The sequence below is a fragment of the Podarcis gaigeae genome (assembly GCF_964106915.1).
Source record: "Podarcis gaigeae genome assembly, chromosome: 7".
Taxonomy (NCBI): Eukaryota; Metazoa; Chordata; class Lepidosauria; order Squamata; family Lacertidae; genus Podarcis; species Podarcis gaigeae.
In genome coordinates this window covers 49,188,846-49,203,015 of record NC_139683.1, presented here as the reverse complement: position 1 = coordinate 49,203,015, position 14,170 = coordinate 49,188,846, and the positions used below count along the sequence as shown (strand labels likewise).

The following is a 14,170-nucleotide window of genomic DNA, read 5'->3' as shown; positions in this document are numbered from 1 at the left end:
TTATACACCACAGTATGGAGAGTCTTATGGTTTCAGAACTGATGAAATGAGAATCAGACTTGAGCATACTTTTTCCAGTCACCATGGTCAGAGAAGACTTGAATGCAGATACCAGAACACATAAAAAGGAAACGTCTGTATTTGCATGCTTTTAAAGTGAAACATCATGCAATGGTTTGATCATCTTCTTCTTTGCAAATTGCATGTGTTATAAAAGTTTGTCAGAGACAGCAGTGACAGTACATGATGTATATTTTCCAATAAAAAAGCACTAGAAATCAAAGGCAACCAATATGTATATTTTTGCTAGAACATTTCTCAGCTACATAAGATCGAACAGTTAGCTGCATCCATATATCCAAGAAAATACAAAATTCTGCCTACAGGAATAAGCCTTTCAAGAATGTCAGTTCTGAAATAACTCCCTATGGTGGCTAACAGTTAAAAATAGCTAAGTATTGTGCTTTCAAAATTATCTACTTAATGACATAAGAGATCAGAAATGAAACAAGCCACGAGGTTAAGTGAGGAGAAGCAGTTCATACCCAACAAAATAAACTTTCTAGAACATAGAAGGTATGCATAGCTAAGTGTGCCAAGACATATTTGCTGGACAAAACTTTATTTTCCTTTCATAAAACTAAACAATAAAAGATTGCTCAGCTGGAATCAACCTAAGGTACTTAAGGAAAAATTATTTTGAAAGGTCACACAGAATGTATTTCCAGAAAACATCTGGACTAGTCAGCCTGAATGTAAAATTATTGATCATTAAAGGACTACTGGGGACTCCAGATAAGGGAGCATCAATAAATCAACAGAAATATACCTATTTGATACCTGCAAAGTCCATCACTATTTTAAAAGACAAGTTTAAAATACCTGCCTCTCGTAATTAGTCCCATGTCCCAAAACAGAACTAATTCTAACCCTTCATTTTGCTTAAAAAGCCAGAAACCTTTTCTGCCACTGTTAAATAGTATGGAAACAGCTATGTTTCTTCCAAAGCTTCGCTGGCACCAGTTCAAGCCACAGCTAGTGAACTGAACATTCATCTGTGACAAGGTTATGTGTAAAACTTGAAGGAAAACTTTTCTCAGAGTGGAATTCACAGAAACAAGCTACCCAGCATAAAGTATGTTAACAGTTTTATTTTTTTGTATGTTAAATACCATGGGACAGGGCTGTAAGGATGAAAACTTTAACAACTGCCTCACAAGGGGTAAGAAATTCTGCCATGATATTAGCAAAGTAAGGTAAAGGATAAAATTTACACACTAAGAGGAATCATTTCCCCGCAGAATGCCTCATCATATTCCTGAACAAGTGGGATTAACATTCTAATAATCATTTTCCAAGAGGCAAGAGCAACAGATAATTTTTTTAAAGGATTATTAAAATAACATTTACAAGACTCTGAACAATTTTTGAACTCTTATTAAAACCACAGAAAGAAAGAACAATTCTTTATTTATGTATGACTTTTCATAAAGGACTGAATGTGCAACTGACACCTGCTATTGATGAATTAATATACAATTTGTCCAGCAGCCGACCAGTTTGTCTTTTTATTGTGTTGTCTAACCGTGCAAGATCATTAGAGGCAAAGCCTGTATGATGCTGTACACAATAATGGTCACTTGGGGCCATACTACCAATGAAGTGGTAGGTAAATACATTTTTTTCTGGCCAAGAAAAAAAAGGAAGCTGCATTCTGCATGCTTCTCTCTCTTTTTCCCCTCTCTACAAGATGAATTTCCCTAAAAAGAATCCAATGAAAATGGCTGCAATTACAACAAGAAGTGAGGGAAGAGGATTGGAGACATTATCTCGGAGAGCCAAGCCTGATGTTCCAGGTTTATCCAAGTGTGCCACCTTTCTCAGCCTCAAACCTTCATCCTGAAAACACATGGGGGGAAATAATCAATCAAAAATCATAAAAGAGAATGTTTCAGATCTGAATTTAACCAAAACATTTTAAAACGGAAGACAGGTTTAGATGACATACAAAGTTATTTGTGTGTGTGTGCACACTATCTGACTTTAAAAGATGTCAAAATGTAGCACAAAATAAAACGTAGCATGTTGTGTATAAATTAGTAACAAGAGCAAAATATATTAATCCTTCTACTGTTATTTACTATCAATAATAGCCTGTTTAGAAAACCAGGGAAACAAAAGACCAACTATTTGAACTGTTCCACTGATGATGGCAATTTATCCCAGAACACCACTATTAGCTCAGGATTGCAAATTAATCAAACAGCATAACACTGCACCTTCTAGATTTTCAGTGACCACAAGATTTGTATGGCTTTGTGTAATGCTCAGAAATGAAACGTAAAGACCAGCAAAAACAAACAAACAAACAAACAAACAACACCAAGGGAAAGCTTACACAGCCTCGGATGCAAGGAAGTTTAAAAGCTGAAAACTGGGGCAAATCCTATCTCTCCTTTACCCTCAACCCCCTGTTCAACAACTGACTTTATTTAGAACAGTCCCCTGATTCTCAGGAGAGGCCAAACCCCTTCTGTCAGTGGAAGCCACTGACTATGATTATCAGTCAGGCTGTTATAGTATTATTTCAAGGGTGGGTTGGTTTTAAATCAAGGAGATTTTAAAATTACCAAGAAAAATGGATCAATTTAAGTAACTGAAAACTGATCCCCTTTAGGAATAATAAAAATATACTCAAATATCTTAAAACAAATAAAAGACAAGTTCACAACTAATTATTATTCCTATGTACTTGTATTGTGCCATCAGTACATGGTACTTTGCAGAACAGAATAAATCAGATAGGTCCCTGACCCCAAGGGGCTTCCCATTTAAGATGGGGCAGTGAGTGGGGGAAGCTACAGGGACAGGCAGAGAATGTCAAGGGTAGGGAAGAAAGAACGTGGGCAGATATTTTATAGGCCATATTGGAAGTGATGCATAAGGAGCAGCAAGGAAAAATAGTCAGTCATGTAACAGAGGAAGGGACCTTCAGTCAACTGTGATAAAAGCCAAGAGAACTGATGTCACGGGCAAGGACGTAATGAGAAACAAGGACTAAAAGAGTGAGACGAGGCTGCAGACAAAAAGCTAGGAGCATAATCCAAAATTTTAAATAATGCATACCACATACATTTTACACTGTGCATAATTATATATGCCTAAAGATAAGGGACAGGTTTCTGTTTGGGTCTCTGTAGAAATGCAAGCATACTAATCAAGATCACTTACTTGAAGGCTAACAGCTGCACTACTACAAATGTTTATCTAGAAATGAAGCTCTACTGAATTTGGACTTACTTCTGATTAAAACTTCATATACCAGGCTGTAAATAAACTGAAACTTTCTAGGAGCAAAGCTAATAGTTACTAGGCAAAGAAGACTGTTTGGAATCCCAGAGCTTTGTGCATGAGCAGAAAGAACTTCTACTTGCACATGGTATATGAGGTTGGTGATTCCAGCTGCAGAACTGCAACTCTTGGACGGAAATCATACACTTTCAGGTACTTGGACCCTCTATAGTACCTTGGGGTGGGAGTGGCTCTTTTGAGAAGAGGGAGTGAGAAATCGTCTACATACACATGGAATACTGCAAATTGGATCCAAGTCAGTGTTGGTCCATAAGATGCAGAATAAGTGTTATGTTCTTTTGTTTATAGTCATAAATAGGTAAAGGGACCCCTGATCATTAGGTCCAGTCGTGACCGACTCTGGGGTTGCGGCGCTCATCTCGCTTTATTGGCCGAGGGAGCTGGCGTACAGCTTCTGGGTCATGTGGTCAGCATGACTAAGCCGAAACAGAGCAGCGCACGGAAACGCTGTTTCCCTTCCCGCCAGAGCGGTACCTATTTATCTACTTGCACTTTGACGTGCTTTCGAACTGCTAGGTTGGCAGGAGCAGGGACCGAGCAACGGGAGCTCACCCTGTCACGGGGATTCGAACCATCGACCTTCTGATCGGCAAGTCCTAGGCTCTGTGGTTTAACCCACAGCGCCACCCACGTCCCTAGTCATAAATATTCATGATTTAAAAGTGGGTGATCCTTCACTCCTATTTTATACCCTCCAGCTACCTCTTCTCTGCAAAGTGTGTAGTTTTCACAGACACTAGAATACAGGACATACTCTTGATGACAATTACAGGATAACATCTCTTGGATTCAAACCAAGAGAACCTCACAGTAAGCTCACATATAAAGGAAAATACTTTCATAGAAAAGAAAGTACCATATTTTTTGCTCCATAACACTCACTTTCTTCCTCCTAAAAAGTAAGGGGAAATGTCTGTGCGTGTTATGGAGCGAATGCCTACGGATGGCGGGAGGATCTGCTGCAGTCGTGAGCAGAGGATCCATGGTTCCCCTTCCTTCCCTCCTCTGTGGCTCGCTTTGAAACAGCAAAGCGGAAGAAGAGCCGCTGAGTGGGGAGGAGAGAGGGACAGAGAGCCTGCTTGCTTTAAAGGAGCAAAGCGGGAGAGGAGAGGAGCCTTCTCCTCTTATACCCCTCTTCTGCATTATTAGCAGCATCCTTCTCCACACACCCCACGCGTGTTCCTTGTCCCTTGAGTGCTTTTCCTTCCCTCCCCCCTTAAAACGTGGTTACAAAGCACGGATCTACATGGATCCTCAGGATTTTTGCACTGGGTCACCCAAATTCACCATCAGATCACAGAGCATGTCCATGGCTACAGCTTGCACCAAAAAAAACATGCACCCACTATTGCTTGGGGCCACAGTGGTGCAAAAGCGTGGTTACAAAGCATGGATCCACATGGATCCTCAGGATTTTTGCATCGGGCTACCCCAAACTCACCGTCAGATCACTTCTGTGGCCACAGCATGAACCAAAAAAATCATACATCCACTGTTTCGTTTAGAATATTTTTTTTCTTGTTTTCCTCCTCTAAAAACTATGTGCGTGTTATGGTCGGGTGCGTGTTATAGAGCGAAAAATACGGTACTTCTTAACATAGCACAGTTAAACTATGGAACTTGTTCCCACATGATGGAATGCCAGTGATACTCACCAACTTGGGTGACTTTAAAAGAGGATTGAACAAATTCATGGGTCTGTCAATGGCTGCTAGCTAAGACAGCTATATACTGCCTCAGCAGTTAGAAGCAGTATGTCTTTGAATAAGAAGCTAGAAACTACAGGAGGGGAGAGTGCTCTTGTCCTTGAGTCCTGCTTGTCAGTTTCCCACAGGCATCTAGGTGACCCAGGCAGGATCTTAGAGTCTAAATCCTAGTTTAAAATGTGAACTAAGTTTTAAGAATAATTTTATTTTCATCAACAAATCTGATTAGTCAGATTCTGGTTTGATATTCTGGTCTGGAGGTAGTGCTTAACAACAGGCACATGAACAGAGAAGGCTTGGTGCTAACATGACTATCAGTTAAGAAAAGTCGCTTAAGTTGAAACCAGCGTCAAATTATTTTACTGTGCGTTATTAAAAAATTAAACTTTATCTCTGACATTAAAAATTTGAAGAATTAAAAATAATCTGGCCGGGAAATTTGCTGAAGGTTTGCTAAATCCTGTGGGTGACATCCTTTCCTCCCCCCTGCAGTTCCTTACACTCCTCCAAAATCTGCTCAAGTGTGAGGTGGGTGGGGAGGAGAGCCCTGTGAAATCCCATCATGTCTGCTACTGTGATGTTGCCTATTGCCTACCAATTCTTTGTTCTTGGAAGAAAATGATATGGGATGTATAATAAGGGTACTATGATAAATACTTCCGTTTAAACAGGATGGTTTTTTAAAAACAACTTTCATGAATCTGCTCTTATGAACTTACTCTCAGGTGTCTGTTTTCCTCTGATAGTTTCACCACATCCGCCTGAAGTCTTTTGCATTCTTCCACTAGCTTCCTTGTTTCGGTGTCATTAAGCGAAACACTGTGTGGTTTTGGCATCGGACCATCCTGCTTAGCTGTATTCAGTATTGGAGCAGATTTGCTTGCATCTATGTCATTCTGCAAATATTAAAAATGGTTTCAGAACAGGATTTTCTTTAATCAAAGCTAGCATTAAGCATTTTTTAAGTTTTAGTACCACGGGGGGAGGGGGGAGGGAATACCAAGTTAGTTACAAAGATGACAAAGCTGAAAAAACAACCAGAGAATAAATATTGTTAGAGATGATTGATAAAGATATGTTGCAGGACCATTTCCCCATTTTATGTCATCTCTGAATTCATTTTGCTCACTTAGAGCTTTGCAGTCTGAAATCTGCATATGAGCTTTACTAAATCTTTCCCAAAGAACAAATTGTTTTAAAATAGAAGTATGCACAAGCCTGTGTTTTCTTACAGTTCCTAGCACAACTGAAAGGAACGAAATGTAAACAGATGAGGTATGACGATAGAGAACAAAACACTAGGAGATGTATAGTATAGTTATTACACTAAATCCTAGGTCAAGAAGAGAAAAAAAAATATCAGCATAGATACCTGAAAGCAGACATTGGCAGACCTCTAATACAATGAGCAATTAATCAGAAGACAATGAAGAAAGATGGTTATTATTTATAAAATTCATATATTGCCCCTTATCCAAAGATCACAGGACAGTTTACAGTATAAAAACAGAAAATACGTAACATAATAACCAAAAAGAAAAAAAAAATACACATGCACACACCCTGTGGCTATGTGTATGCACATGAGAAAGTTGGGGTGGGCTAGTAAGAAGAGCCAATGGATCTCCAAGTGGTTTAAGAATAATGACGGTGTGGTGTAAGTGTGATTCTGTAATTGCTGTAATTGTCTGAAGTGGTAATTGCCTGTGTAGCTGATCGTGTATAAAAGATAATGCCCGAGAGGATCAAAGTATTAATAGAGGTCTAATTTTTCACTTAAAGCTGTTGTCCACTGGCATATCTTGGGAAAACCCTAGATTTTCCAACATCAATTTTTAAAAAAAAATTCAAGTGGATTAAAATTAGAGAAACAATTTGTACCCACCTGATTCTAAGATGAGAAAAACTCAACAGAAATAAACACCTTAGCCCTGGGTGTAAGACAGACAGTAATCAAGTCCACACAATGTTCCTGGTGACCCAATTATGGTTGGGAGATTAGGAATGTTCCTGGGCTTGCACACTCCTTATGCTCCCCTTTCTTAATGTGTTTGCCAACTGTGATTTTGAGCTAACCAGGATTAGCATTAACATCACTGCAAAAGGTAATGCTGCCTTACGATTAGTTGTTATAATGTTGTTACGATGAGTTGTTATAATGGAGAGGAATAAATTAGAGCATGGCAGAGAAAGAAGTTAGGACATAAAGAACTGAAAAACTATGTATTTCATGTGGCAGTCACTAAGCACAGTGGCCAATCTGCAATACGACTCAAGAAACTTCAAATATTTAGCAAACATTTTTACTGTATTTGATTATAATACAAACAGTATAGGCTTGAATAAATGATATGGCAATAGTCACAGACTTGCAAAGTACAGTAAGACGTCATTGTGTATGCTGTATGCATTTGACACATACAAGGCTGAATCAAGCACAAAATTTGGCTTCCTAAAATTTTCATTTTTTTAAAAGAGTTTTAATAGGAAACATTTATTATGCATAGTACCTGGTTTGGAATTAAAATAACTGTAACATTTCAGATAAGTATATTTTGTAAACTAATAACCCCCTTAATATCAACTGTTATCTCCGTCAAATATTATTGACACATATTTCTTTCAGCTATGGCAAATAATTCTACCCTATGCACATTCCTTTTTTGCGGGAAAGGTGCAAACCATGGTTTGCTGGTTCAGAAATAGTGACAAACTATGATTTGTGAAAACCAGAAAATAACCACATGTACAAGGGGAGGATGGAGTGAATGGGCTCTTTTGGGGCAATTCTCAGAACCAAACCATGGCTTGGTGTAATATCAGAACAAATCCAAAGATTTGTTTCCAGTTGCGAAGGAGAATTTGGGCTCCTGCCCTAAGACTGTTTCAACTGCCTTACTGACCCTTTTTGTTCCCTTCCAACTGAGGCCTTTCACTTCTTCCCCTTGCCATATATCTCAATCCCAGCAACAAAAATTAATAAAGCAAAATTTGAGAGCAGGCTACACTACAAAAGTAATGCTATTTTACCCATTTTCATAGTTGAGGTCTTTCTCAAATAATGCTCTCTTCCAATTTAAGCCTATTGATATTTTCTTAGCTAACTACAATAAATTTAATTAACCACTGAGGCACTAGAAGAGTTTGAGTGCTTTCAGCTCCCTAAAACAAACCTGATTCATCTTGTGTTTGACCTCACTGCCTTGCTCCATCATGTCAATCTTCTGGCTATAACTTGCAGGTATCTGAAGATTCTTGCTGTTGGATGAAGTTATGTGTACGGATCCTGATGAAGATAAAGTCTGAGGTGGAAGCTGAGACATGCCCTCAGCACTCAGCAGATCTCTCATTGCAAGACTGAGGGGAGTGACTAAACCAACGGCTAAAGGATTAGGCTCTGCAACCCCTCTCTGCTACTTAGAAAAACATAAATGTTATGCACAAGCAGTCAAGTAACAGCTTACAAGACAGGAATAGACAAAAAAGCTAGCTTCTTTTATTGATTTTGTTGACTAAGGGTGCTAATCTAATCACTTAGAAGAGAGTAAGCCTCACTGAAAACAGCAGGACTTACTTCTGGCTAAATATGTATATGATTGTGCTATACACGATACAGTGGTACCTTGGTTCTCGAACTTAATCCATTCTGGGAGCCCATTCGAAAATCAAGGCAGAGCTTCCGATTGGCTGCAGGAGCTTCCTGCAGTCAAGCGGAACCTGCGCCAGACGTTCAGCTTCTGAAAAATGTTCACAAACCAGAACACTTACTTCTGGGTTTGCGGCGTTTGGGAGCCAATTTGTTTGGAAACTATACTGTTTGGGAACCAAGGTTCCACTGTATACTGTAAACTATATACAGAACCACATATAGAAGCTAATGCTACTTTTGTTGGGGTTTCCACAGCACTTCCAACTTCTGACAAGAAATTTTAAAAGCAGCTTGACAGCAGAACTTCAACGGCAAAACCATAGCAAACAGATTTCTGGCTGGATTATAGTATATTCTCCAGCTCAGTTAAGTTCACTGTTTCCTCTCTCCTATTTTCTGTAAAGCAGCACTTTCTATAAAAAATAGCAGCTCTACATAACTAATTGTATCAAGGAAACATGCTTGAAATACAAAAACATCTGCAAATAATATTCTGGTTTAATAAATGGAAAACTAAGCTAGCAAATATCAAACATCAGTGCATGGTGGACAAAGTGAATAATACTTCTGAAAAGCTTAAAATTGTCTTTCTTCTTAAGGTGGATGATATAGTATATAACTTTCTACCCCAACCCTAGAGATTAAAGCATGGTCTTCCCTGCCTCTATCAATTATGGACTGGTAAATTACTCCAACCTACTAGATTTAAAAGTTCCTACATCCTTGTCTGGATATAGGTTTTACTTTTCCCCACAACTCAACCATGTATAATCATATGAGAGCTGGCCCTCAACTTTCCCACAGCAACCTCTTCCTTAGGTACACTGCTCAAAATATTGCACATGGAATTCGAGCCCATACATTTATTTACCTTTGTGATAATGACCACAGTAACTAAGTGGCAGTAGCTTGGGCCATTGATGCGGGGCAGGGGGAGAAGAGGAAAGCATAAAGGATATTGGAGGGCAACAGATTTGTAGAGGCAAAAGAACAAGGATTTAAGAATCACAGGCAGGAATTCTTAAGTTGTACCAAGGTTATCATCGTGCCATTACTGTGGCTATCTGAAGATTTTAAATATTTTGCAAAACATTTGCCCATTTAAATCTCTCAATAATGAAAATTAGAAGACAGTTTCATTAAATCTAAGAGTTCTGTGCTTCATAGCTGATCTTGGCCATATCAATTTCTAGATACCCTAACTACAGTTACACCAGTGGCAAGGCTAGCCCTGCTTTAGGAAACACTATGAGATGGCAGGCGGTAAGGACAGGAATTGTTGTCTGAATGCTGCAGCAAGCTTTCTGAAAACTGTTGTCCCTGAACGGAAGAGGGCACTGGAGCTCTATTTTAGGCAGCAAATGTCTTGGGTCAATACTGAGCAATGGTGCATCTTCTTGCAGGAATCAACAAAAAGCACATCCTTGCAAATAGTATGACAACCATGTTCTGCTGCCCAGGACAATTTCCTACGTGCCTATATAGCATGTGCAACTTAACAACAGGTACCAGAAAAGATGGTGCAGCCTAAATTGGCAAAGAAGGAATTGGATGCATACTGTCAGCTTCCTTTTCTCAGATCTCACACTTGTAGCTTTTAGCTACAGCACTGAAATAAAAAAATATAGAAGTTCCTATGCTAACAACCCCTTTCACTCATGCTTCCAACTTGTTTCATCCTCCTTAACAGGAGAGTATTGTAGGATTGCCCGTAGCTCATTGTGTCATAAAAACATAGAGCTCTTAGAATATATTACCATACTGCTTTATCTTTCGAACTGCTACCCTTCTTCAAAGATTTTTATGTGATCATACATGGGAGTCTTGAAGTTTTGTTGCTCAGTTCCCAGTGACAATGTCATTGCACCTCTTTGAAACACACCCCATCTTCCCAACTGACTAGATTCCACTCACTGTGTAAGCAACACAGTTTTCAAGAGGTGGAACCAAGGCAGCTTTCACTTTGACAAAATGAGCTAGGGATATGCATGCAAAATTTCATATGGCACACAATGATGCAGAAATAGACTGATAAGAGAGGTTACAGAAAATAGTGCACTTATACTGTATGCTAAAAAGAAATGTAAAAATACAAAGCTCTTTGTGTGCTACTGAATCACTGGTTACACTGCCCCATATTTTAATTTATTTTGTAGAATTACATAAACTGTTCAGATACAAAGCAACTACGGAGCACATTCTTAGCTTAGGATACATTGTTATAAAATCACTACTTGAAGTTGTTTCATTTTTGTTTATTTACTTACCAGCTTATCATTTTCATTAGGCATTTCAAATACACATCTCAATTTGGAGTCCATTAAGTCATCAGACTTTGCATCCTTCCACTAGGACAATGAAAATAAAATAAATTTTAGCTGCTTTTTAGTAAGTCATAATATGCAAACTTTGTCAAATACACAGTACTTTAAGACTGAATAGGCTTATAAGTGGGAAATCATGTTTCAAATAATTACTTAGACATGAAGCTCTTAGGTAAACCAAGTCTGGGAAGATATTAAGCAAAAATATGTACAAATCTTGTATCTGAGCACACTGGGGTATGCCACTATAAGTTTTCCTGGTTTAATTAGCCATACTTTCCCACTATATCCCACTACACTCCCACTATATCCCACTACACTCCCCAAATTGGGAGGCTATGGTTACCAGGATCTGAAACCATGGTTTGTTCCATTTCTGGTAAGCATAGGCTTCCATTTTAGATGTAACAGAAAATATAACATACACAGGTATGGGGCTTGTGCACCTCTCTGCTTAATAAACAAAGAAATGATACTATCTCTCAACCTAATCTTCAGTGCTTTGGTAGATATCAAATAGGAGGGGAAACTAAAACATGTCATGTTCAAAGATAGGGGGGGATTATTTTATTTTTTGTTTGGATCAGGCTATCAGGAAGGAAATTTGAATGGCATATTCCCTGAAAGAGGAGATTCCCCCTACTTTCTAGAATTAGAAACTCTGAAGTTGTATTTGCCACAAAATTGATAAACACAAAACTCTTCAGATTATAGATTATAGATCTTATCGGGGAAGTGAAACAGCAATCCAATAAATTACCAGTAACAAGGAAAGATGTGCACCACTTTGCAACAGCATTTATGAAATTTAAAGGCAGAAAACAAAGATAATCCTTGTAGATACTACTTCCCGCGCTTAGTACTGTACAACCATTTTATATTCTACTGAAATTTTGTCAGAAAAGAAGCACAAAGAACACCCTTGTTACTTAAAACAGTATCATCTTTGAGATCCTGACTGAGAGAACAAGGCCAATTTTTCTTCAAAATAGAAGTGGTAACATTAAGCACACTTTTTTTAAAAAAGTGTGACCAACATTGCATTAAAATGGCTAGTTTATGCAACTAGTTCCAAGTTAAGTATTGGTGTAACAACAACTGATGGCAAATACACTTTTTCCCCTGAAGGTGAAGAAAGCAGCTCAAGGCTTAGTTCCTAAGTGGAATGTACATTTTGAGGACTCTCGCAACAGTATTCTTCCAGCTTGTGCCAGCAAAGCAACAGAGGAGGAGAAGTTGGACAGACTCAAAATATATGTTGAACATAATACAAGAACCCTAATGGATAAAATATGGCAAAAGGCAAAAAGTAAGAATTCATCTTGTTAGCTTACAATACTGAAATTAAATCTATTTACTTACCACTGCTTCCATATCTGTAATGTTTGAGGGAGCAAAGATTGTCTGTACCATAAACTTATGTTTACTCTTCTCATTTGGATCATAGTCAAAAGGCTGTAACATCACTGTATAATAGACAAAGTATGAATTACTAGAGGCATGCAACCTACTTTTCCTGTCAATTTCAAAATTTTAAACAGCATAAAAGAATTGTGCAATCATTTGAAACAGATAATAAACAAGATTTCTTGCGAGAATCAAGTTCTATCATTTATTGCAAATTTGCCGTTTATGGTTATCTGTTATGCCCCGATATTATGAAAACAAGTTCACTTGCAAAATCAGGATTTTTATTTCCACATAACAACCTGAGCTTCCAAATTTGATGTAAGTATGTAATTAAGTTAAAACAGGCAGAAGTTTGAAACATCTGAAAATGGTGGGAAGAATTCATTAAAGGGCCACCCATTACCACTGTGATGTATACAAATATTGGGTAAGAGATGCCCAGGACCTTGAATGTTAGCAAAGGAGGACAGAAGAGATCTGCCACACTCCTTCAAACAGGAATGATATGATCACCAGAGAAAGAGAGTTTGCAGAGAATTCTTCTTGCCCTAATACTTTGCATATATAATTTGGATCCAAAGATCCAAGCTCTAAAAGAGAAGAGAGTTGAGAGAGTTGACTTCTTCCAGTCTCATCATCAGAGAGAAGGTAAGGATGGGAGAGAGACTGGAGGAAGTCAAGCATGGGAGCTTGTGAAGCCTACCACGGATGGCACTTTGATCATTTATAGATGATCAATAGATGATCTAGCTCAGTGCTCTTTTTCATATGTCTGTCTGCCTCCCGGACATCTCTGTCACTTTCACAGGAGACAGAGGGATGCTGACCAAGAGACAGAGGTGCTTAATGGAAGACAGGCAGGCACACATACAGTCAAGGAGCCCTGCTGCAAAGCTGTTTGTGGAGTAAGAGATTGTTCTCTGCATGGGCATTTTGCTGTGTTTCCATGCTGCATGATGAGAAAGGGAGCTCCTTTCTTAGTATGCAAAATGGAAGTCAAGAAAACTTTACGTATTAGTGTGGATGTGTGACTGGAGTCAGTGTATACATGCTTTGGCCCTGTCCATTTTGGAATTTGCCCTGCTCACTGCTCATATGTGGACCTAGACAACTTTCATTAATAACAACAACAACTTTTATTTGTATCCTGCCCTCCCCAGCCAAGACTGGGCTCAGGGCGGCTAACATCAAATATAAACTGTTTGATATAAAATCAAACAGTAATTAAATCACCTCTTAAAAAGAAGTCAGAATAAAATTAAAATCTGAATTAGATGGCTTTCTGCAGGATTTGGGTTGGGAACAGTAAATGCTCATCAGGCCCAACAGTGTACGCTGATCTTATATGGGCCATCAAAGGAATGTGGCCATTAGAGAGGAAAAAGGTTCCACACTGCTAATAAAAGAAAGAAAAACAACCAAACATTTTTACCTGATACAGTTACAGAAGAACCTGGGTCAATAATTCCACTGTTTGGCCTCACACAGTATCGGCGAGGTGCTGTAGTCTTCACTTTAAAACATACTTTTCTGTCCGATGGATTTCGTAATTTAAGATTTGTAGTGACTACATCTGTGAAGGGACCTGAAATTGTTAAAGGTTTATGTTTAGTAATTAGTCTATTTGTTAGATGTGATCTCCAAAAACAGGCATCACAAGCAAACCAATGGTCCAAATCAAGACATATCCACAGACCATGTGGTCAATG

The 14,170-nt window shown here is 38.5% G+C and overlaps 1 protein-coding gene across 3 annotated transcripts in view; it reads right to left on the bottom strand.

Annotated features, from left to right (window-relative positions):
* Positions 1-278: 278 nt before the first annotated feature.
* VAPA (VAMP associated protein A) overlaps positions 279-14,170 on the bottom strand; it is a 29,140-nt gene continuing 15,248 nt past the window's right edge. For 2 of the 3 annotated variants that reach the window (XM_083746808.1, XM_083746809.1), the window contains exons 2-7: positions 13,894-14,046; positions 12,414-12,517; positions 10,995-11,075; positions 8,252-8,491; positions 5,798-5,974; positions 279-1,899 (exon numbers count right to left, since the gene is read on the bottom strand). In XM_083746808.1, the coding sequence (XP_083602934.1) occupies positions 1,744-1,899; positions 5,798-5,974; positions 8,252-8,491; positions 10,995-11,075; positions 12,414-12,517; positions 13,894-14,046 (911 nt within the window). In that variant the 3' untranslated portion in view covers positions 279-1,743. The remainder of the gene's footprint in view (positions 1,900-5,797; positions 5,975-8,251; positions 8,492-10,994; positions 11,076-12,413; positions 12,518-13,893; positions 14,047-14,170) is intronic. The other variant, XM_083746810.1, reaches the window with a different exon arrangement.